General features: G+C 36.5%; 1 protein-coding gene across 10 annotated transcripts in view; it reads right to left on the minus strand.

Annotated features, from left to right (window-relative positions):
• Window positions 1–20022, minus strand: part of NEDD1 (NEDD1 gamma-tubulin ring complex targeting factor) — a 47065-nt gene extending 27043 nt beyond the window's left edge. For 3 of the 10 annotated variants that reach the window (XM_057316346.1, XM_026499847.4, XM_026499844.4), the window contains exons 1-6: window positions 19653–19989; window positions 19303–19434; window positions 17519–17662; window positions 14677–14771; window positions 9912–10028; window positions 6774–6914 (exon numbers count right to left, since the gene is read on the minus strand). In XM_057316346.1, coding sequence (XP_057172329.1) covers window positions 6774–6914; window positions 9912–10028; window positions 14677–14771; window positions 17519–17654 — 489 coding nt within the window. In that variant the 5' untranslated portion in view covers window positions 17655–17662; window positions 19303–19434; window positions 19653–19989. Of the gene's footprint in view, window positions 1–6773; window positions 6915–9911; window positions 10029–10163; window positions 10185–14503; window positions 14531–14676; window positions 14772–17518; window positions 17663–19302; window positions 19435–19533 lie in introns of those variants that run through there. The other 7 variants (XM_048217986.2, XM_026499846.4, XM_026499845.4 and 4 more) reach the window with 6 other exon arrangements.
• Window positions 20023–23934: the final 3912 nt, after the last annotated feature.

Below are 23934 nucleotides of genomic sequence, written 5' to 3' on the forward strand. Positions count from 1 at the left end.
AACACACTGAAGTTCCTCAACGGAAAAAAAATGTGAGCCTGCTACTGAGTTACACCAAAAGAGAATTTATATCAGAGAAAAAGTCAAAAAGCAGAAAACATACTTATGGAAACAATATTAATAAATGGTGCTCACTGTGATTACAAAATTTTGGAAAATACCTAAAATATAGGAATGTTTAAACTGTGGCATTTGAACAATGGAATATTATGGAGCCATTAAAAAATTATGGTCATGGGGGCACCTGGGTGGCTCAGTAGGTTGAGCATCTGACTCTTGATTTCAGCTCAGGTCATGATCTCAGGGTCATGGGATCCAGGTCTGTATGTTGGTCTCCACACTCAGCAGGGAGTCTGCTTGAGATTCTCCCTCTCCCTCTCCCTGCCACTCATGTGCATTCTCCTTCTTTAAAATAAATAAATCTTTTTAAAAATTATGGTTATAAAGACCGGTAAAATGAAAATACCTGAGATGGAACACTACTGTGAAAAAGGCAAAAAAAAAAAAAAAAAAAAAAAGACTGGACCAACAGAATGATTATAATCGTATGGAAGGAATATAGAGCTATACATAGAAACATTACAAGAAAACATTCTTCCTGTTACAGAAAATTTGGAAGAGAGATATAGAAGGAAAAAAATAGCCTTTAAAAAGTATCTACATTAAAGCTATAGATTAGAAATTTATTTTATGCCAACATGTCAATTATAAAACTGCTCAAAGAACATACTATTATCAGCTAGATAAATATACACAAATACTAAGAAAATACATGGAGGACATATTATCATGCAAACATTGTGTATCAATGTTCCTATATAACATCAAGGAAACATCTATTCTAGAAATAAAGCTTTGTAGCCAAACTCTCTGAGTGGTAAAATTCAGGTATAAATATAACCAGACAAACAAGTTAACCCAATTAAAATTAAAATTCATTCTTGAAAATAATAATTATTTTTCAGTGTAACTAATAATTATTTACATTTACTGGACTCTGTACCCAAACATGCTTACTCATACTTACAAAATCTATACCTAAAATGTCAAAAATTACACTGAATAAAAGTGACTTATTTAAGATATACTGAAATACATTTATACTTACTTTTTAAAAATACATTATATTTAAAATCTCACAAATAGCCTGCTGCATTTAAAGATCATTTTTAAGTCTAAGGAATCAATAAAATAGATCTACTTTGTATCTGCTTTGAAAGGGGCTGCGGTTTGGGAAAGGCAACAAAGGTTAACCTATTTGTGAGCCTACGCCTCTGAACCTGCCAAAACAGCAACATGCAGTTGTAATCTAGGAAGTCGGTCCGTCAGCCCTGGCAGTTCTGCAGAGGCAGTAAGCCCCCCCCCACGCCCGCAGAAAGACACTGCGATCCACATAAAACTAATAGCTTCAATTCAGCTCAGACACTTCAAAGTTAAGATCTAAGTGTATTCAGGCCATCACATTTCTGATATGAGATTCAGTATAATGCAGATTCAATGACACTCCAGGTTTTTGTCACTTTTGCTATGAAATCCATCTGATGATTTTTAAATATTTCAAATTCTTGATTGTTCATAGAAACAAAAATTAAAATTTTTATTTTACGGCGTCTGGGTGGCTCAGTCAGTTAAGCATCTGCCTCTGGTTCAGGTCATGATCTCAGGGTCCGGGATCATGATCCCAGAGTCCCCTCCACCTCAGGCTCCCTGCTCAGCTCAGCGGGGAGCCTGTTTCTCCCTCTGCACACCCCCCCCCCCCCCCGCTCGTGGTGCGCAGGCGCGGGCACACGCGCGCGCTCTCTCTCTCTATCTCGGCAAAATACATTTTTAAAATCTTTAAAAAAATAAAATTTTTATTTTAATCATTAGATATGTCCTCTCTACTATTTTTCTCAATACCCAGACCCTACCTATAGTAACTGATTAACATAAAAACTGAGCTGGCTAACAGTATATTTGAGTTGAATTATGTCAATCTTCTGACAGAGTTAAAATTTTATAAACACTGTTTAAATTTAAGAAATGAATATTTAATACATTTGAAATCTTAAATGAATTTCGAGAAATCCAAATGAATGCTCAAGTAGCAATTCTATGCCTCTAGTCACTGACAGATAAAATACACCATAACAAAATCACTTGTAGGGGGGAAAAACACTCCAAAGATTTCAATTACGATGCTCATAAAAGGGAAATGTAAGTATGCAGAATCTCGAAAACTGTGACTTTCTTCACTAAAAAAACCTGAAACTGCACAGTTACACAGCCAAATACCAAATACCAAATGGTATTTCCTAGCCTACACACTCTGTGTTAAAGGTACAGAGGAAAATGAAATAATACAGTATACAAAACACACACAAACATTTGTTCCAGGAAAGGGGGAAAATTAAAACACTCCAGCTCAATTTCTTCACTTTCTTTAATGCTCTCCTTTTTCTAAGTCAAACACACAAAACATGATTTCTGAGGTCAAGTTACAACTGGCAAATTGGCAAGGCTTTGGAGGAAATACATTAAACCTAAAGATACTCAAACCAGTTTGGGAAAGTAAATCACAAAAGTTATTTTAATGATTTCATATAATTACTCATTAAAAGCTCACTGACGTTCACTGATCTCTTACCAAATGTTAGGAACGATGCTAAACACACTCAGCATCTCATTTAGCCCTCAAAACAAACAAAAAACCACGACTCTACAGAAAGTATATTCTCATTCTCACTTGACAGATAAAGAAAGGGAGGCCTGAGAATCAAGTAACTTGCCCAGGTTCACACAGCTGGCTCTCCAAATAAATGTGGGACTGCGATACAGAACTATGCCACAGATCCTACGGAGGCGCCGACTTGTGCTAGCAGGAGGCAGCAGACACGAGAAAATCTCAGGTGACCTTACACCAGAGATAAGCCCACACCATTACTGTTTTCCTCAACTAGAAGATAATTTAAATTCAGTTTTGCTATGCAAATAATCAATGAAAATCCTTTGAAAACCAACAATACAGCGACCTATCACCTAGAATTTTAAAATATCTTTAAAGTGGCAAGAGAATATCGCAAAGTTTTCAGAAGCTTTGGACTCTCGAATCTTTATACATTCAGTTGCTTCAAAGCTAGAAAGAGATCCCAAAGAAAACAGTGCTACCACTCTCAAAGATCAGATCTTCAAAACAGTCAGTTAAAAGTCCTGCAATCTGGGGCGCCTGGGTGGCACAGCAGTTAAGCATCTGCCTTCGGCTCAGGGCGTGATCCCGGCGGTCTGGGATCGAGCCCCACATCAGGCTCTTCTGCTATGAGCCTGCTTCTTCCTCTCCCACTCCCCCTGCTTGTGTTCCCTCTCTCGCTGGCTGTCTCTATCTCTGTCAAATAAATAAAATCTTTAAAAAAAAAAAAAAGTCCTGCAATCTAAAAGTCCTCATTTGTAAAATGAGAATAACATACATCTCACAAGTGAGTAGCAAAGATTAAACTAGAAAATGTAATATAAAGCAATAATCACAGTGCTCGAAACACAGGAAATGGTAGTAAGGATTCTACAAAGGTAATAACCTCTGCCTAGAATGCTCTCCAAATCCTCTCACCACCTATAGTCACGCCAGTGGCAACAGGATGGTCTCTGCAATGAATAATGCTGACATAATTATACACCTGTATGAAAAGCTGAACCCTATATCTCACAACTTACACAAAACTTAATTTGAAATAGATGATAATAGACATAAATGGGAAAGGTGAAACAACAAGCTTTATCTAAAAGAAAACAAAGGACACTATTTTTAAGACCTTGGGGCAAGCAAGATTTTTTTCAAGAGGACACAAAAAGCAGCATCTATAAATGAAAGTAATATACTAGACAAGATTTCATTAAATTTAAGAACTTCTGTTCATTTTTTAGAAAGGCATTAGAGTTAAAAGGCTAGCTGTAGACTAAAAGAAGATATATGCAGCATGCATATCCAAAGAATTACTCCATCTGGAATATATAATAAACTATAAATCTATCAGAAAAAAACACATGTAACAAAATACAAGAAGGAACAGACCTGGAACTTCTTCACAAAAGAAAGCAAATGAAAATACACTCAACTCATCCACATGCAGAAATGCAAATTAAAACCACAACGAGATACCACTACACAACCATCAGAACTGTTATAACTAATAAGATAAATGATACTTGGTATTAGCAAAAATGTGGAGCAGCTGAATCTCCCACACATAGCTGGGAGAAGTGTAAACTGGCACAAGCACTTTAGAAAACGTTTGGCATTTTTTTAACAAAGTAAAGCATGATGCCTACACTAAGACCTAAGCAAGGTCTTAGGTGCTAAGCAAGTCCATTTCTGAGTATTTACTCAAGACAAATGAAAACATATGTCCACAAAAAGACGTACACAAAGAATATTCACAGAAGCTTTATTGTAATAGATAAAAACTAGAAACAACGCAAATGTCCATCAACAAACTGTGACATATTCATATAACGGAAAATGACACAGTAGTAAAAGAGTATGAACTTCTATTCCATGCAACAAAGCAGACAGTGAAGACTAGAAGAAACCAGACACATCCAATTCTTTTAAGAAATATGAGGTAGTGCCTGGGATGGGTTAAGAGAGAGTCCCCCGGTATGCCAGAACTGTTCTATACCTCGTCCTATGCCTTCTATACTTATACCAGAGATGTTCTACACTTTCTGGTAGTTACACAGGTGCATGCATATATAAAAATTCATCAAGCTATATACTTAAGATGTATGCACCTTATTATTTAAATTATATCTCAATTTTAGAAATTTAAATACTTTGCACATAATAAAGCCAAGAGCAATAACTAAACCTAATGTTTTCAGAACTATTCCTTCATGTCTAGTTTTAATTAAAAAAAAAAAACCTTTCCAGCAAGATACAATAAAAACTGAAATATAAGAATACACACGGTAGATATCTAACCTAACTTTTATGTGACTAAAAAGTCAGCCCAGAACTTTTAATCTAAACGTGTCATGCTTCCAATATATCAAAAATCTTTTAAAAAAACAGGAAAGGAAGAAAGAAAATTAATTTCCTTAAAAAGCAAGACATGTGAAAACTAGATAAGATTTTTTCACAATAGTTCAATGTCTATGCACCTAGGCTTTATGTCTCATTATCAAAATACAAATAACCAAAAAAAGAATGACAAAAACAAAATATTACTTCCTGCTTTTATGACAATATTAAATATGTTCTCTGTGGCCAATCACTTACCCACATCTATAAAATGCAGAAAGTGAAATTACCTGTAAAGGCTTTCTTTCAGTTCAAGGCTTCTAGGATTCTGACATTCAACTAATCAAAAACTCTGATTAGCTCCTCAAATGCCTTCCAAAATAAAAGCTGAATCTTTGGTCTGGCATTCAAAGTTCCACATTAACACTATGCTCATACTTACCTTCCTAATCTTTTTTCACATTGGCCCTATATAAAAACCTATGCGCCTTCCTTAGTCCTTGTGATTTCCTACATATAAAATATCCTTCTCCCAAAGTTCTGTATTAGCCTATTAAGATCTTTGTTATCTCTAAATCCATTCACGTATTTAGTAAGGCTCTTTTCCATATAAAGTACAAAGCTAGACACAATGGTTGAGGACAAAGAAATAAGACATGGTTCCAACCGTAAAGTGGGGATGTAAAGAGCTAACCCTAATATAAATCAGAATCAAGTAATTAGCAAAGAAGCCAATTTATACTGTAGTAAAAACAAAACAAAATAAAACTCATTTAAGCATTAGACACAGATGAAATCCTCCCTCCTTCGATTTTCTTTATTTTATTCCCAGATAGTTGTCTCTCACTGCTCTGAATCAAGATAAGATTGTTTTGTATCAATCATCTATAATATCATTTTTGTTTATCTCTTTTATTCCCCCAATACATAAGAAACTTGAGAAGTCTTTTTTCTGTATTTTTAATACCCATTAAATTTTCCTTAAACACTAAATACATACTATTCAAATCATGATTTCAAAAACTGCTTTTCAAAAATGAAGAGCTCCCATATTTTATCTAATAATAGTTAAGGACAAAGTGATTTTAATAAAAAGTAAGGATTAAAAGAGATTGCACCTCACTGGAAATTTCTGTAAAGAATTTCACAGAAAGCTGGCCAAGACAGATTTCTTGAGTAACTGAATTTATTCTTTGACAAATTTTAGAGATGAATATTTTATAAACAAAAAAATTACTTGACTAATTTTCCTTCATAAAGTTTCCCTCACTACTCCTGTATTAACCTGAAAGTACATAAATTAGCTTTCGTACTTTGACTATTATACACTTACACAAAAATGAAAGCTCAATTAACCCTGTGCTTAAACATACCCAACCATCCATGTCCACCAAACAGCATTTATGAACAGAAGTATCTGTCTTGTAGCTGACATAGTTTGAGCTACGTAACTGTGATGTCATAGCAAGATTAATATCCATATTTCATATTTAACCTACCCAACAACTGTTTATATTTTATCATACAGTTATATTCTAGGAGCATGTGACTATTCAATGGCATAACTGAACTCATGCAGGCAACATAATCCAGTATGAATTACCTTGTTATTTGAACATTTTTAAATAATACCATTAAAAAACAGCTAGCTCTAAGTTTTTTAAGCAAGCTAAATGCAAATTTAAAATACTTAATTCTGAAAACTTAAAATTCACGGTCTTATGTAAGATAATTCAAAATCTACCTTATGAACTCTGATTTGAATAAATGCATACTGTACCTGGTTACTGCCATGGCCAAAGGGAGTACTAGATAAGTTAGTGGTTACACTGTGCAAAATAATTTCACCACTGAGAGATCCAGAAGCAATGTAGCAATCATTCCAATTATATGTGACAGAAGTTACTTCATCTTTATGATCCTGAAAGAAAGAAATGAAAGTAAGTACACTGGCCACATAACCCTCACACCACACATTTTCATGTTTTTGTAAATTTCATTTTTTTATAATTATTATGTATTTGTGAATTTAATATCTGCTTTAACATTTTCTTCAAATAACCTAAAAAAAATTACTCAAATGAGTAGGAAACTATTTGATCAACACCAAGTCTTCTCAGGGAACAGAGACTTAGTTTTTTAACTGTAACAATGATCAGGCACTCTGAAACAAGAGACAAAAAGAAACGTGATTTTCTAGATGGCATTATGTCTACCTTCCACTGACAAGTAACATTTACTGCAAGTTGACTATTATGAGAGTCCCTGGCCTTGAGAGTTATCACCATTCAATGGAGAAGACGGGACATTTAAATTAACATGAAAATGGCAGAAGGAACATTAGATGAGTAGTAGAGGCAAAGTGTCCTAGGAAAGAGAAAGAGGCGTGACTGTGACCTGAGTTGACAGAAGCTGTAAGGAAGACATAAAACTTGGGTTCGACCTTAAAGAAAAAATAAACGGTAAGTAGGGGAAGGGGGAAGAAACCAGACACACATAAATAGAAGAGAGCAAAAACAAAAGCCCCAAAGCCAGAACAAGTAGGGCATGGCTGAAAGACGACAGCAGCTGTTTCCATTTGGTGGGAACATTATGAATTCTTATTAATCCTTAGAAGAATCCTGGGAGGTAAGGTCACTTTTCTCATTTTATGGATGAATTCACTACGTGAGGCACAGAAAGGTTAAGAAATCTGTGCAAGCTCGCATAACTACTAAGTGGTAGATCCAAGATTCAATTCCAGGTCAAAGCCCAAAGCCTATCTCCCTCTCTATACTAAGCTGTCTCCCAATCCGAAGGGGAATCCACTTTGAGGAAACAAAAACGGTTTTAAACAAACTGGGTTCACAAGCACTATATTTTCCAACAACAAATTAGAGATATCTAGCAGGAGCATAGGAAAGTGATCAGGGTTAGAAGTATAGTTTTTAAGTTTGCTGTTGTATCATAATAATATAAATAAACTAACTTTTGTACCTAATAACTAATGTAATATCAAGAATAGTAGCTATAATATTCCACTTATAATCCAATGTCTCAAATGGTCCTTTAAGCATGTCTGAAGGTATCTCTACACTTTCTTTCCTAAATCAAAGAAACAATTGCTATCCTGAGGGAAAAAAAATGTCTGATGAGAAGAACAAAGAGAGTGGACATTTAGTGCACTGATCCCACTTGGAAAATTACAAACATGGGGTCCAATACAATTTCTATAACTTTATAAAGAAGCAGGTGTCTTCCTTATTTTAACTGTGGAAAATAAGTCATTCAGTAAATATTCAGTAAGCACCTACCAAGTGCCAGAAATTGTGTTTCCAGGGAGAGCACCGCAGAGAAGAGACCCAAAGGTGAAAGATTAGATTTCCCACTATCACAATTAGTCAGTCAAACACTTGTTAACTGAATGAATAAAGAAATGAAGTACTCTAAGAGTTGCAAACAATGAGAAGAGACAAAACCATCTGGAGTAAGTGGGAAAACCGAGGATGGAAAGGTAAGTAGCGTTTTGCTGCAGGAGTTACGGGGTAGTGATGCTCCTAAAATGAATGACAATATGTGACAGAAGTAGCCACAGACTTCTAATCTCTTCTCAATTCTGCAGAATAATCTCTTCCATAGTAGGCACACCTCTCTAAATAGCTTTAGTTCAATTTCATAACTTGAAAAATTAAGCAATGGATAATATCTCAGTTTGCATCTCCTCTTTGTCATTACTAGTTGTTTGACACTGAACAAGTTCTGTAACATCCCTGAGCCGGAGTTCCTCCACAGGTTCACACGAATAGTACTACCTGCTCTGCAGGATTCTTGTGACACAAAGAATAAACATATGTTAAGCACAGTGGCTGGCGTATCAAAGAACTCAATAAAAGTTAACTATTCTCATTATTGGCAGCTCTTCAATTTTCCTTAAGACCCTTCAAAGTTTAGCTAATATCTAAAATAATGAACTTCCAAAAAGTAATAATTTAAGCAGTAATTACAGGATTATATTTCTGTTTAAAAGAAAATCATTCCTCTATATACAATTTCTCCAGTAAGAATTAACCCAATGACATTTGACATTAACAAAATGATAATGTGTCTAGCATTTGCTTCAAAATAATCTGAGGGTGAGATTATATAGTAATCTGATTAGAGAGTAGATAGGGGCACATACAAAATAATACTGGCCATGAGTTGATCATCATCAAAGTCAGATGAATGTATGTGTATTAATATGTTTAGAATTTTTCATATTAAAAGTTTTTTAAAGACATATGAAAATGAAAAATAACTTTAAAGATGAGTTTCCAAATATTAAAAGTACATAATAGTGAAAAGCAGGATTCCAAAAACATAACCCAGAAGCTTTCATGTGACAAATATGTTTATTTTCTAAAACTACAAAAAGCTAGTTATTTAAAGAAATACTAACTGTAAATAGTAAATTATTTTAGAAAATATTTCATTACCAAGATGAAAACACATACGCACAAAAATAACACAAACAGCCACAACGATATACATTAGAGAATTAAGAAGTCAAATCCCCCACTTTGATTAGTAGGTCAATTACAGCCATCCCAAAACCACTCTCATTTTTTTCAGAAACTTAAAAAAAGATTTATGATGACAACTCACTACTTTAGAAAAAATGAAGTGGTTCACTGAAAAAAGAGTGGAACTAAGTGAAAATAATAAAGGAAAAGTTTTAAACACCAACAATGTGCTTTAGTGATATACATGGAGGTAAAAATAGACCAAAAAAAAAAAAAATTCTGACTTAAATAGCATCTTTATTTCCCCTAACAAATCTCACTTCAATTCTGAAGCATCTTATTTTATCATCAAAGCTCAAGATTAAAAGTTTGGTAAATACTCTAAACATCATAAGATACTCATTACTATAAGGATTTTAAAAAAACAAGTTGCTTACCTTAAGAGATCGATGAACTCTTTTTGATTTTAAATCCCAAATATTAACAGTGTGATTTAGGCCTCCACTTACCAAATACATAGATGTGGAATTTAAACTGACACATGTCTGCTTTTGCTATTAAAGAAAGAAAAAAAGTTACCTTAACTTAACAGAGCCCAGAGCTAACTTTCAAGCCCCATCCAACACTTAGTAAGCACTGTAAACATTTATTGAATTAAATGCTATAAATATGCTAAGACTTAGATTCACCTCTCATCATCTTCCACAGGCATCCGACAGCTTGAAAGGAGTTCAAAAAGGCTTCAAGGAACTCAAACAGAGTGGTTTTCTCCTCCACAGAACAGTGGGGACAGAGGAAGCTTAGGGAACACCAGCAAGTCTTGGCCTCCCATCCTGGCTTACTTGCCCTTAATATTGCCCAGTAGTAAAAGCTACTCTTGCACTTTCACAGAATATCTTGAATTAGAATCAACTCACAGCTCAGAAAACACTAAACGTAAAAGAGACTTTACAGAATGTCTAGACCCCTTCTTTTACAGATGGGGAAAGTTCATAAAGAGGACAAGATACTAGCCCAAAGTGTCACAACAAAGTCTCCCCCAAAGGAGCCCAAGTCTGAAACATCAGGTCATCAGAACCTGACTCTACACTCTTCCTCACATCTGTAAAGGCACCATCCACTCAGTTTCTCAAGATGAAAGTCCAGAATTACCCTTGATTCCACTTCTCCTTCCCTGCCATCTACCGTTAAGTTCTCTAAACACCCAATGCTAACATAAACCCCAGAGGGGCTCCCCTTTATCTACTGCTGCTACCAACACACTAATCCGACCCCTACAGAATCACGATAACAAGAGCCTCCTAACTGGCTGTCCCACTTCCAACCCTACTCCCCTACACTCCATGCTCCACAAGTAGGATGACCTTTAAAACATGCAAAACAGATCATGACTCTGATTTAAAAAATTTTGATGGCTTCCAATCAGCCCTAGAATAAATCCCAAACTCATTAACCTGGCTTTCAAACCCTTCCTACCTCATCTCTCACCATTTTTCTCCTCACTCACTAATTCTCCAGCCACACTGGCCTTCTTCCATTCCGTAAACATGTCAGCCCTGTATTTGCCTTGGGGCTCCTATACAACTATTCTTGCCTGGAAACCTGAATTCCCTGAACACTAGTGGAATGACTTCTTCTGGTCGATAGACAGCAACTTCAATGCCACCCCTTCTGGAGACCACCCCCGGCCACCTAATATAACTTGCTATCTCAATATCTTATTTTAGTTCTCTGTGTAGCAACTTCATCACTATCTGGGTATTCTGTTTAGTAGCATACCGTCTATCTTCCACCAGAATATAAGTCTCATTAGTGCAAAGACCATATCCATGCTCAATAAAATTTTATGGAATAAATGGCTAAAAATACAGAGGTTTACAAGTTTTTCCAACAATAAGTATGTGTGAGTGTCATCTATCTGGAGGCACCATCAGTAACTATGCTACACAGTAAAACACAATGTTGCATGTTTTTTCTCTTATTTAACCTTCAGATACACTCTGTAATTACACGAATTGTTCTCACCTCTAGTTGAATGCAATGGGGGGAAAAAGAGAGAAATGAATTCAAAGGGGAACATTTTATGACTTAACTAAAAGTGAAAGGCAAACTATGAAGGTTTAGGCAAGTCATCTCATCTTTCTATGCCTACATTTCTTCATCTGAGAAGTGAAAAATGAGGACTAGATCTATTGCTCTTACCTCGAGAGTCCATTCATCTGAAAACATCCTATGCTCAAAAGACCACTTTTTAAAAAATGTTTAATTCCAGTATAATTAACATAAGTGTTATATTAGTTCCAGGTGTACAGTACAGTGACTGAACAATTCTATCCATTACTTCATGCTCATCACAATGAACTGTCCTGTCAAGCCCCTAGGATAGCACTGGATTCTTATAAGAAACCTTTCCTTCTCCCCGAGGTTTCTTCCAGCTCTGAAATTCTGACCAAGAGTCAAAATTACTAACACACAGAAAAATAACAGGAACACATTACATCAATGTTTCAGTATAATTGCTACAATTCCCTTACAGACACAATTCTAGGAACTGACTTTGGTCTAAACAGACTGTTATGATTTAGAATCTGGGCGCGCCTGGGTGGCTCAGTTGGTTGAGCGTCTGCCGTTGGCTCAGGTCATGATCTCCAGGTCCTGGAACCGAGCCCCACATCAGGCTCCCTGCTCGGTGCAGAATCTGCTTCTCCCTCTGCCCCTCCACCCACACACCTCTCACCCCACTCGTGCTTTCTCTTCTACCCGTGCTCTCTCTCTCAAATAAAAAAATAAAATCTTTAAAAAAAAAAAAAAAAGAATCTGGTTATCACTGCAAATCAGGACAGTTTGCTATGAGCTATCAAAATAACCGTTAAGGAAAATAAATAAGAATGGTGTCCATCAAAGATCAATATAGTAGTATTCTAATCATCAAAAACAATTCAAATTATTGAGGACTCAGAACAAAACCTATGTTTTTAACTGGCCTACCCTGATGATAGAAGATATTTTTTTATGTTGATGTATTATTAATGTAGCTACTGAACTTAAATAATTAATGAAAATTGTGTGCTTATTATAGGAATCCTGTACCCTAAAACACAAGCAATGGGTGAAGTTTTTAAAATCTAAAAATAAAATCTGGCCAAATGTCTAGATTACACAGTAGCCTAAGATATTCATTATAATACTGTTAATATCAATTTGTCTACTCTAAAGAGCTAAAATGAAAATCAAAGAAAATAAATACAAACTGAGAGTTCTGCTATAAAAAGTGTTAAAGTAAGTATCTTATTTCCCCAAGTCGTAATGGTCTCATATCTCAAATGGCACATGAGTAATAGATTTTGGATCCTACAAAGCAAAGGTGATCAACAAACTAATATGTTATGAGAAATTACTAACAAAGGCTAAAGAACCAATGTTTGCAAAATATTCTTTTAAGCAAATTAAATTAGAGCAGATTCAAATTATAAGTAATGACCTTACTTTCATCCACCTGTACACTTTTTTTTAAATTAAAGATCTTATTTATTTGGGAGGGAAAGAGACAGAGAGGGAAGGAGAGAGAGCACAAGAGAGGGAAAGGGCAGAGGGAGAGGGAGAAGCAGACTCCCTGATGAGCATGGGGCTCCACGAAGGGCTCCTTCCCAGGACCCTGAAATTATGACTGAGCCAAAGGCAGACACTTAAATCAACTGAGCCACCCAGTGGCTTTTTTTTTTTTTTAAGATTTTATTTATTTATTTGACAGATAGAGAGACAGCCAGCAAGAGAGGGAACACAAGCAGGGGGAGTGGGAGAAGAAGAAGCAGGCTCCCAGCAGAGGAGCCTGATGTGGGGCTCGATCCCAGGACTCCGGAATCACGCCCTGAGCCGAAGGCAAACGCTTAATGACTGAGCCACCCAGGCGCCTCTCTGATGCGATTTCTGAATCGTAGGAAAGAGAACTAACTATAAGAACTGATGTGGAATATTCACAAAATCCTTAGAATTGTGTCACATTTGTGAATATCATCTGCTATTTTCATCATTTAACAATAACAACAATAATTACAAAGTTCCCAAACTGTTCTAAGGCATAATGCATAGAAGGAGCACAATATATCTTGTAGTGGAAGTGAAAATCGAAATTGTTTTGATATTGATATTTAATTCAATAAATGCTTGTTGACACCTTTGACAGTACCTAAAGATCCAAAAATAACTAAGATGTCTGCCTGCTCTTTGAAGAGCACAGTTTACCTTTTATCAACCAAGGATGCTCTCTGCCTCAATTTTACTTAACTGAGTTTGAATAGGCAGTGTGTCTCAAATTCTGTATCTACCCTTAGCAGACATTCTCTGCCCCAGCCTCTAGCATCTGTGGGCTAGATTTGAAGTTCGTGTCAATCCCACCTACCTTTAGGAAAGGATGGATAGAAATCAAAAGTCCTTTTTAAATTAGATGAGTTCATATTCCATTGGCCTTCTGTGTTCTTTCTAAGTGAGCTACCTTACCTATTCCAGTGTGTAAAATCACAACAATTCATAATGGTTTAGGGGCCTGCTACCAGCTACTTGTACCTTCTTAAAAATTTTTTTAAAAAAATAGCTTTCAAGGAGTCTGTGTGACTAACTTGAGGACATCATCATTACCCTGAATCAGAGGGATTAACATATAAAACAAAAGGATGAGAAAACATTACGCAGTGAGAACTTTATTTAAATGCTCTAGGACCACGGCTCAGTTTGACAAAGCCATCCTGTTCCAGAAGAGCTTGGGTAGATTCAGGCAGGCCCCTCAGTAACTAGAAGGACAGAAGCTAAACATAGGGGTCTTTAGCTGATGGTCCTGAACTCAACGTAAGTAAGGACAGGACTACATCGTTAGGACTCTAATCGTCAAATGAACCTGGTGACCGAGGCAGGACTTGGGCTTTAAAAAGGCAGCAATACCAGGGAATCTTCCACAGAGAGATGGAAAAAGCAAGTGACTAGCTGACAGAAGCTAAGTCCCTGACTGGTCCCCTAGGATCCACTATTATTTTACCTGAAGATGTTTCAGTGCCTATCTCCTCTTTAAGTGTTACTGTATTATTTTGAGTTTCAGTTAAGAATAATACTTTTAAACATCTTTATATTTAGTTGCAAGAACCATAAGAAGCAGTTACCACCCAAGTAGAACTAACATTTTTTTGAAGTTTTTTTTTAAAAATCACTTACCCCTTCACCAAGCTCGAAAAGTAGAAAAGGTTTATTTTTGTAATGTGAAACAACAATTTTGTCGCCACTGGAAGATGCTGTCACTAGAAAGTTATCTAAATGAAGAGTTATGGAGCATCAAACAATCCAAGAGCATCTCTAGCACTAGACTATTACTGCAAGAATTGTGATGATAAAAGGAAGTGCACTACCCTAAGAAGACAAGCAAATGAATATAGCTTATACATCAGCTTTCAAAAATGGCTCAGGTTACTAATTACTAAGACTAAGTCTCTTTACTACTACCGCAGGGAAGAACTATCCTCTCTGGCTCTGCTATTACTTGAAAGCTATTTTACCAAAGTGAAATACTACTCCATTTTCAAAGAATAGGCCAGAAGGTCTAATTTTATCCTTCAAGAATGAGATCATGATAAAAGCAACATCAGCAAATATCAATCAGCCTTTTCATCTATAAACACTACTCAAGATAGTTATTTATTAACACAGTGCTTGGTACCAATTTAAGCTAGGAAGCAAATATCCACATTAGTCTCCTGTTCATCCATTAAAAATATAAAGCCTGATATATTCTTAGAACTAAAATTTTTATGAGAGAATGTTTCAATTTTAAATAAATTAAGAATAAATATTACAGTAAATGTAGCAAACATAAATAAATGTGGTTAAATAGCAACTATTTATGCTGTGGAAGTTTTATTTTAAATTAAGTTAAATTTATTAAAACTTAATTTAAAATTATTTATTTTAAAATTTAACTTGATTTAAAATTATATTACCTTGTTTTACAGAAATTATAAGATCAGTAAACACAAAACACTGTAAATTAATTTTTTTAATTAAAAAGATTAAATACAACATAATCAAAAATAAGAGCCTAATTTTGAGAATCGTAATGAATTAAAATATCAGAAGTTTAAATCTTTGCTTTTTAAGAAGCAAAATCTTAACTGCATTATTTTGGGTGGTTTCTATAACATTTGTGTATTTCATGAATAGATCATGGATTGTGATTTTATTATGATACATGATTCACACAAAATCATTCCCACCTAGATATGAGAGCACTGAGAAAAATCATTTCCCTTTCGTTGGTTTCATCCTGTTCACTACTACTTTTTCTCCTTAGAATACAAAAAGGATTGAACAAAGATAATATGAGAGGGTAATCTAGTTACTCCTTTTATTTCTCTTGTAGTTTTAGAAATCATGAGAAAGTGAGGAACATTACCTAACAGGGCCAAAAACTAATTTCCCTGGTACCTCACTCTTAAAAATCCTGTTCTTGGAATCCATGCTAAGTGGACCTCAAGTAGCTGAGTCTGGGAAGTCCTTGTTCTTTGGTAACTAACCTCTATGGAAAGATCAAAGCCTCATTAGAAATAAGACTATACGCAAAAGTTTCCAGTGCATATCTATTTGTACAATAAAACTATATAGAAATAAGACCAGTTTCCAAATGTCATCCCACATTACCTCATAGTCACATCAATTTTGTTGATAGACCATTAAGTGGTTTACCAGGAAATGCCAACTCCTAATAAAACTCCTTGGAATAAAAATAAACCGAAACTAATAAATCTGACCAAGAATTGCTACTTTTCTCTTATACAGTAAGTAACAGGGAGATTAAGCTCTACACATAATAAAAAACTAATAATAGAAAGAAGAAGCCTCACATATTTGTCACTCTCTTTAAAACATTTTTTCCCCCATTACCCATCTGGACAGTCCTTCAAAAATGTACTCCCTTCACCAGGAGTTTGATTAATAGAGCACCAACGTAATTTATTTTGCTACTTTAACGCAAAATCAAGGAATGATAAAGAGGTAAATTTAATTCAGTAAGAAAATTCATCATTTTTGTTACATATTTGCAAAAATAATTAGGTTGGGCATGAAAACTTCTGTTTTTGTTCATAAATCAGTCATATTTTAAAGCTTTGATATTTTTACTTTCATCAGGGAGCAGAATATTCATAATCTGATATTGATAAGATCAGACATACGTTAAAATGTAATTTGCTAAGTAGTAAGTCTATATGTGTAAGTTATACAAAAGAATGATAACTTCTAGCATACCAAGTTTATAGAACATTTTCATAGTATTTTGTTTACAGCAGTGGTTCTACTGAGAGCTACTGGCTTCTGGTCGGTAAAGGCCAAGAACATTTCTAAACATCCTACAGTGCACACGACAGCCCCTATAACAAAGAATTATCTAGCCCAAAACGTCAATAGTGCAAGGTTGAGAAATTCATCCCCTCATTTATTTTATCCACATTTAGGAGCTTACTAAGACAGGGAGGGTATAAACCAGAAACACAGAAAGCTTGGAAAATTCAATCTAGACAATTTCTCTGAGAAATCAGGCTATTTTCATCATAGAAAGGAAGAAAAATACAGACAGTACATCAGTAAGATAAGGATATTGGGCAATTTTAATTTTTATCTCCTCCCCTAACTTTGCTTCTGCCTTTGAGTTCTGTCTTTCATTTATAGACCAGACCCATAAATGACCAAATGTAGATGCAAAAACTCATTCCAAAACCTTTCAGAAGTTTTCCCACCATTACCTACCTTATTCCATTTGGGTTCAATGACAAACTGTTGATAACAAAACTAATTCCATGGTCTGGATCTAGTAGTTTTTATATATCTATGCATACATACACATTGCATTCATATGATGTACTTTTAAACCCCTATTTCACTTTATCTATCTAGCTTTCATAGCTATGCAAAATATATTTCTTATTATTGGTCACATGCAAAAGTTTCATTGATACTGTTATTTAACCTAACAAAAAGTGGTTATTTAAAAAAAAAAAAAAAAGGATACTATTGCTGCTCCAACACATTGAGCTGATTCCATGTGGTGATGTGTGTGGGCTGAATTTATCCACCAATGTCATAGAAGAAGCATCCCATATTTTAATATCATCTCCGGATGAAGCAAATCTGAGGTTTTCCTGCATGACTGCACCTACAAATAGTTTAAAACAATGTATTTAAAAAACAATCCAGAATAGGCCAAAATGAAGAATCTAATCTAAATCAGGTGGCTCTACTTGCCCACTTTCGTTCCACAGACGGTGCTCACACAAAGTAGCTGGAACGATCCTTCTAAAATCACATTCTGTCAGTTGACCCTTCCAATGGCTCTCCATGGCAATTATAATGCAATCCAACCTCCCTGGCGTGCCTCACATGACCTGGCCCCAGTGTAACTGTCCTACCTCTCTTCCCCAAGGCCACCAGACTCACAGGCCTTCTTTCTTGCCTCAAGCTTTCCATTTGCTGCCCCCTCTGCCTGGAATGCTCTTTCCCCAGATTTCCCATGGTCATCTCCTTCACCTCACTCTAGTTTCAGCTCAAATGTCTCCTCCGAAAAGCTTTCCCTGACCACCATGGCTAAAGTAGCCCTATAAAAGTTGCCCGTTACGCAGTTTTTTTTTTTTCCCACTGCACTTTCTGCTATTTGCAACTCCTACTTGTTCTCATAATAATGTCTGCCTCTCCTGACTTGAACAAAACAAAGATCCTGAGAACAGATTTTTGTCTTGTTTATTATCAGTCTTGAAATGTTCCTAGCACACAGTAGGTGCTCAATAAATAACTGTTGGCTAGAAAAACTTACTAAATCTTTTAAAAATGTATAATAAACTGTAGCATCCCTGAGGGTCAGAATCCAGTGACTCCAGTTTTTCCAAATAACTCCAAAATTAGCAAATACAGCCAAAGGAGATGTCACTAAGTCCCTAGAGCAATACTTGGTCTACGATGCCCTCACTCATTTTGTTTATTCAGAGTATATAATTCCAATACATAATTCTGACAAAGTGATTTGACAAACCACGGCAGTCTAAAAAACAGAAGGCAAGGGAGCTGCTTTAAGCAGATACTTTAAGAGCAGCAAGTAGTAATGCATGACGAGTCAGAAAAAAATGCACAAAAATACACGGAAGAAAGGAAGGGAAAGGAGCCTAGAAATACACCCTCCACACCTTCCTGGTGTGGACAGTGTAAGAGGACAGCACAGTACTAGTGATGTCACAGAGTCCCAAGTCACAAACAAAGCATCACATTTATGTCCAGTAGATCTTATTTCAGAGGCCAAGGTAAAGTTTTAATAAATTACAGGGCCCTTTGATTCTCAAGAGACAAAAAAAAAAAAAAAAATCTTTTTAATATGCTTATAAAAAGACCAAACTTTTGTTAACTAGAAAAGTCACTTACGTGGTTCATTATGCTTCATTCATTGGATAAATACAGTGTTACCAAAAGCCGTTAGTCATCTGTTGAAATGTGGACATGCAGTGTTTGGATTTGGTGCCTTGACATGTGGTAACATGTGTTGGTTCCCTACTCAAGGTACAATTAAGTGCTGGAAAGGGGATCTCTTAAACCCAGTAAACACAACTGAAAAATGCCTTTACTATAATCTCACACCATTCCTGTGGAGTGTGTAGGGCAGTGTGGAAACATCACTTAAGTCAGGGCTCAGAAAACAGGAGTTCAAAGAATCTGCCCCAAAGCTAGGTGATGGCGACTTTGGCAGAGTCCCTTAATGTCTGTTTCCTTCTCTTCAAGTGGAGCGGGGAAGAGGACCATCTGCCCACCTACCTCACTCTTCTGAGAACTGAGCACCTTTAAGGGAGAGGCATTACATCAGTCTCTCAAAGAAGGTCCCATCAAAGTGAGCCAGTAGGACACAAGGCGGCAAAAGACAGCCAACCCCGAATTTAGGGACAGCGCCTACAGGGGAAAAAAAAAATAATAATTCACTATAATATTTAGTTTAAACCAAAGTTCTTCAACTTTCATTTACTTGCAGAACTGCTCAACTTGGGTTACCTTATAAAATGCATTCGAGCCGTAGAGGAGAGGTTTACAAAAGGGGAGACGGCCGGTGGAGAAACGGCAAACTTTCCGGGGGACAGCACACCGCCCAGAGCCGCCACCAACCCACCCACCTCAGCTGCCCGGGCCACTTCTCAGGCCGAGCCGATGACTGTCGTAGACGGAGGTGCGCGACTCTGGCCCGCGGCTCCCGGACACTTCCGCGCCAAACTCGCTGCCGCGCCCCTGCCCGACAACTGTCCGTAGTAGCGGACGAGCCGGGGCGCGCGGGGCTCGGGGACCTCCGACCCGCCCCCGGGGCGGCCGGAAGGCGGGCGGGGTTCGGGAGTGTGCAAGGACGCGGCGGGCGACAGCCAGCTGCCCCGCGGCCCTCCGGAACCTCACCTCTCAACCGCGGTACACCGGGGGCCACGGCGCGGCCCGCTCCCGCGCTAGGCTTCCGGCTCCCGCCCGGACTGTTAAACTTCGGCGGCCGGAAGTCCCGCCCGCAAGTGGCGTCAAGGGGTGAGGCACTGCACGGAAGGGGGGCTAGGGTTGGCTGGGCAGGGGCGGGGGCAGGGCCTCCGCGGGGGTCGCTCTCCCACCGCGAGGGCGGGAACTGGGGGCCTCGGCGGTTCCCTCCACGCCCCAGCGACGGCGCTCGGGGCACAGGTAGATGTCCCTTTGTTGTTCATTTGTTCGCTGACTGCCCGCTGTGTGCCAGGCTCTAGGCTAGACTCGGTGCTCCGTGATGGCCTTAGCCTGGGAGTACGGGGACGCTGTGAACCATCCTCGTCCCTGACCTCGTGGAGCTTACAGTTCACTATAGGAGGCAGACGTTAATAGATAATTACATCCTTAAAAAAAAGTGAAGCTGACAGTTGCTTCAAAGGAAAGCTAAGAGGTGAATGAAAGGGAAATGAACATGGATATGGGTTTAGGAAAGGCTCCCTTGAAGAGGAAACCATGGAGAGCAGATAATACCCCATGCAATTTACAAGCCAGAGGCATGCTCAGAAAAGATAAGAAATAACCAAAAGTGTAAGTGTCTGAGGTATCTGACTTCAAAACCCATGATCTTTCTTCCTAATCATTGATCTTTCTTCTTAATCATGCTGCAGGGTCAGGAACATCAAACACCATCTGGTTGGGAATTCTTTTGAAAGGGAGGTTTCTCAGAGTGGAAAAAAGAGGAGCTAAACTGAGTTTTCAATACCAAGGCCTTTTTTTTTTTAGCTCTACTGACAATTTTTGCTGAGAATACTTATAATAAATATAGGGCATTTCTTCCACAAACAGTATTATTCTTTCATCAGAGGTGTGTGAAAGAACTAGGAGTGGGTTTCTGAACTAGGTACATAAGCCCTGATTATTTGTACCCATGTTGTAAATAAACTTGAAAACTCTGAATGCAATTTTTTCAGAGCAGAAATTGAAATCCTAACCAAGTTGTAAAGATTGATGGGAAATCTCAAAAGAAAGATAGCAATCAGCAACTCCCTTAATTGTGTAGTTTACAGTTGTTGAGATTATTAAATCCAGTTTTGGCAGGGATGGGGGCCAAAAAGTTGGAAAATGAGAAAATAGAGTAAGGGAATAAGGGCAGGAAGAATTGGGGCAAATGGGGAAGAAAAGACAACTAAAGCTTTGAAAAGTTAAAGTCAGAAAGAAAATTGAGACTAGAATATATGAAACAAAATATAATAATACATGTCATATAATACATATTATATACTGTATAATTTAATAACAAATGTATATGACTACATATTTATTGAATGCATACTTTACTAAACATTACATATGTATGCATGTATAGATATAATGTGTTTATGTATACTCTATATATAAGTCATCCTTCTAAAAACATACACTATTATATATCCCCCACTTTACATATGAAGAACAGAGGTTAAGTAACTGGCCCGAGGTCACACAGTTTAGAAATGGTATGGACAGGTGTTAAACCCAGAACCATAAGTCTACAAAGACTGTGCTATATAGTCATTATGCTATATAGTCAAGAGCTAAAACACAGCATAAAGAGCCAAAAGTTAACCTCCACTGCCCCTCTTTGCTGGTGCTGCAGCCTCATCAGAACTTATATGGTCTTAAGACAGTCTTGTCCTTCTTGTTCCTACCCTTGTGTCTATGTGCATACTTTCCTCAGGTCTATACAATATAAGCAATAGCAGCCAAATGTTGGAAACCTCACTAATATAGGAATCATATAAACATTTATACTATATACCTTTCCAAAAGTAGACATCATGACAAGGAATATTTCTAGAGACAATGAGGGATATTTCATAACAAAAAAAGTGTCAATAAAACCAGAAGCGATATAAATTATACATATATATGTGACTACAGAAACTAGAAGTATATGAAGAATAAATGTCATAATTAAAGGGGGAAAAGGCATATCCAGAGTCATTGTTGGAGACTTTAGCAGAATTCTCTCAGTAATTGATTGACTATCCAAATAAAAATGATAAGTAAAGATGTGGAAGATCTGAACACTATTAACTATTCTATATGAAAGAGAAGAAAGAAAGAAAGAAAGAAAGAAAGAAAGAAAGAAAGATCCAAAGTCAATGATCTATGCACTCTCTTAAGGAACCTAGAAAAAGAGGAGCAAATTACACAAAGAAAACAATGAAATTGCAAAATAAATGAACAGTAGAAAAAATTCGATGAGATCAGAAGGCAAATCTTTGAAATGATTTATAAAATTAAAAAACCTCTCCCTAGACCTATCTAGAAGAAAGAGAAAACGTAAGTTACCAATAGGGGAGGTGAAAGCCAGGCCATCAATACAGAGTCAAAAGATATTTCAAAAGATATTAAGGGAAAAATATGAATGACCTTATAACAATAAATTTGGTAATTTGGAATAAAATGGACAAATATCTTGGAAGACACAAATATTAAAACTGACACAAGAAGAAATAATATGAGTAGTCCCTATATGTACTACAGGATTTGCATTCACAATTAAGGAAAGAAAATACCAGGATCAAGTGGCTTCACTGTTGAATTCTATCAAACACATAAGAAAGAAATAATACCAATCCAATACAAACTTTTTCTGAAAACAGAAGAGGAGGGAATATCTCCTAAACTTATTTTTTTAAGGATAGTATTACTCTGATACTAAAACAAAAGACATTACAAGAAATAACTATAGACTCATATTCCTCATACATACAAAAAGTATACATGTATGCAAATTAAATATATATGCAAATTAATTCCAATGACATATGAAAAAGATTATACATCATGACCAAGTGGAGTTTATTTCAGAAGTGGAAGGTTAGTTTAACATCCCAAAATCAGTTTATATAATTCACCATATTAACAAAATAAAGAATACCCATATAATTATGTCAATAGGTGAAGCAAAAGCATTTGAAAAAAATCAGCATGTATTCATGATTAATGAGTCTCAGCAAACTAGGAAAAAAACCGGGAGGAAATACCTCAACCACTGGGTCGAGAACATCTATGAAAAGCCCACTGACAGCACCATACTTCACGGTAAAAAACCAAATGCTTTTCTCCAAAGATCAAGAACAAGACAAGGATGCCCAGTCTCACAACTACTATTCAAATTCTTCTGGAGGCCCTTGCCGGTGCAATAAGAGACAGACGGACAGAAAGAAAAGTAGACAGAATGTACAGGAAGAAACAAAACTCTATTTGCAGATGATGTGATTACATTCTGGAAAATCATGAGAAATATGTTAAAAAGCTCCTAGAATCAGTAAGTAAATTTAGCAAGGCCTGTGGAAAATAGTATACAAAAATAGAGTAGCATTTCTAAGTACTAGCAATAAGCAACTGGAAAATGTAATAAAAATTACAATTTCATTTCCAATGGCATACAAAAGCATAAATACTTAGTTAATTTAATAAAATATATTCAATAACTACACATTGAAAACTACAAACATTCCTGAGAGAAGTTAAAGACTTAAATAGAGAGCTATATCACATTAATGAGATGGAAAATATTGCTAGAATGTCAATTTTTTAAAAAAGACAAATTCAAAAGACCTAGATTTAATATGAATCAGTCTATAGTGAAAGAAAGCAGTGTAGCATTTGCCTGGGTAGTGGGAGGGATGGACATAAAGAAGTCAAGGAAACAATTGGTGGTAATGGAAAATTCTTTATCTTGATTTTTGTGGTTTCAATACATCTATCAAAGTTTGTAGAAGGGTTTATTTTAATTTATTTTATTTTTTTAAAGATTTTATTTATTTGACAGAGAGAGAGATAGCCAGCGAGAGAGGGAACACAAGCAGGGGGAGTGGGAGAGGAAGAAGCAGGCTCCCAGTGGAAGAGCCTGAGCCAAAAGCAGACGCTTAACGACTGAGCCACCCAGGCGCCCCAGAAGGGTTGATTTTA

This window comes from Ursus arctos, unplaced genomic scaffold (genome assembly GCF_023065955.2).
Source record: "Ursus arctos isolate Adak ecotype North America unplaced genomic scaffold, UrsArc2.0 scaffold_21, whole genome shotgun sequence".
NCBI lineage: Eukaryota > Metazoa > Chordata > Mammalia > Carnivora > Ursidae > Ursus > Ursus arctos.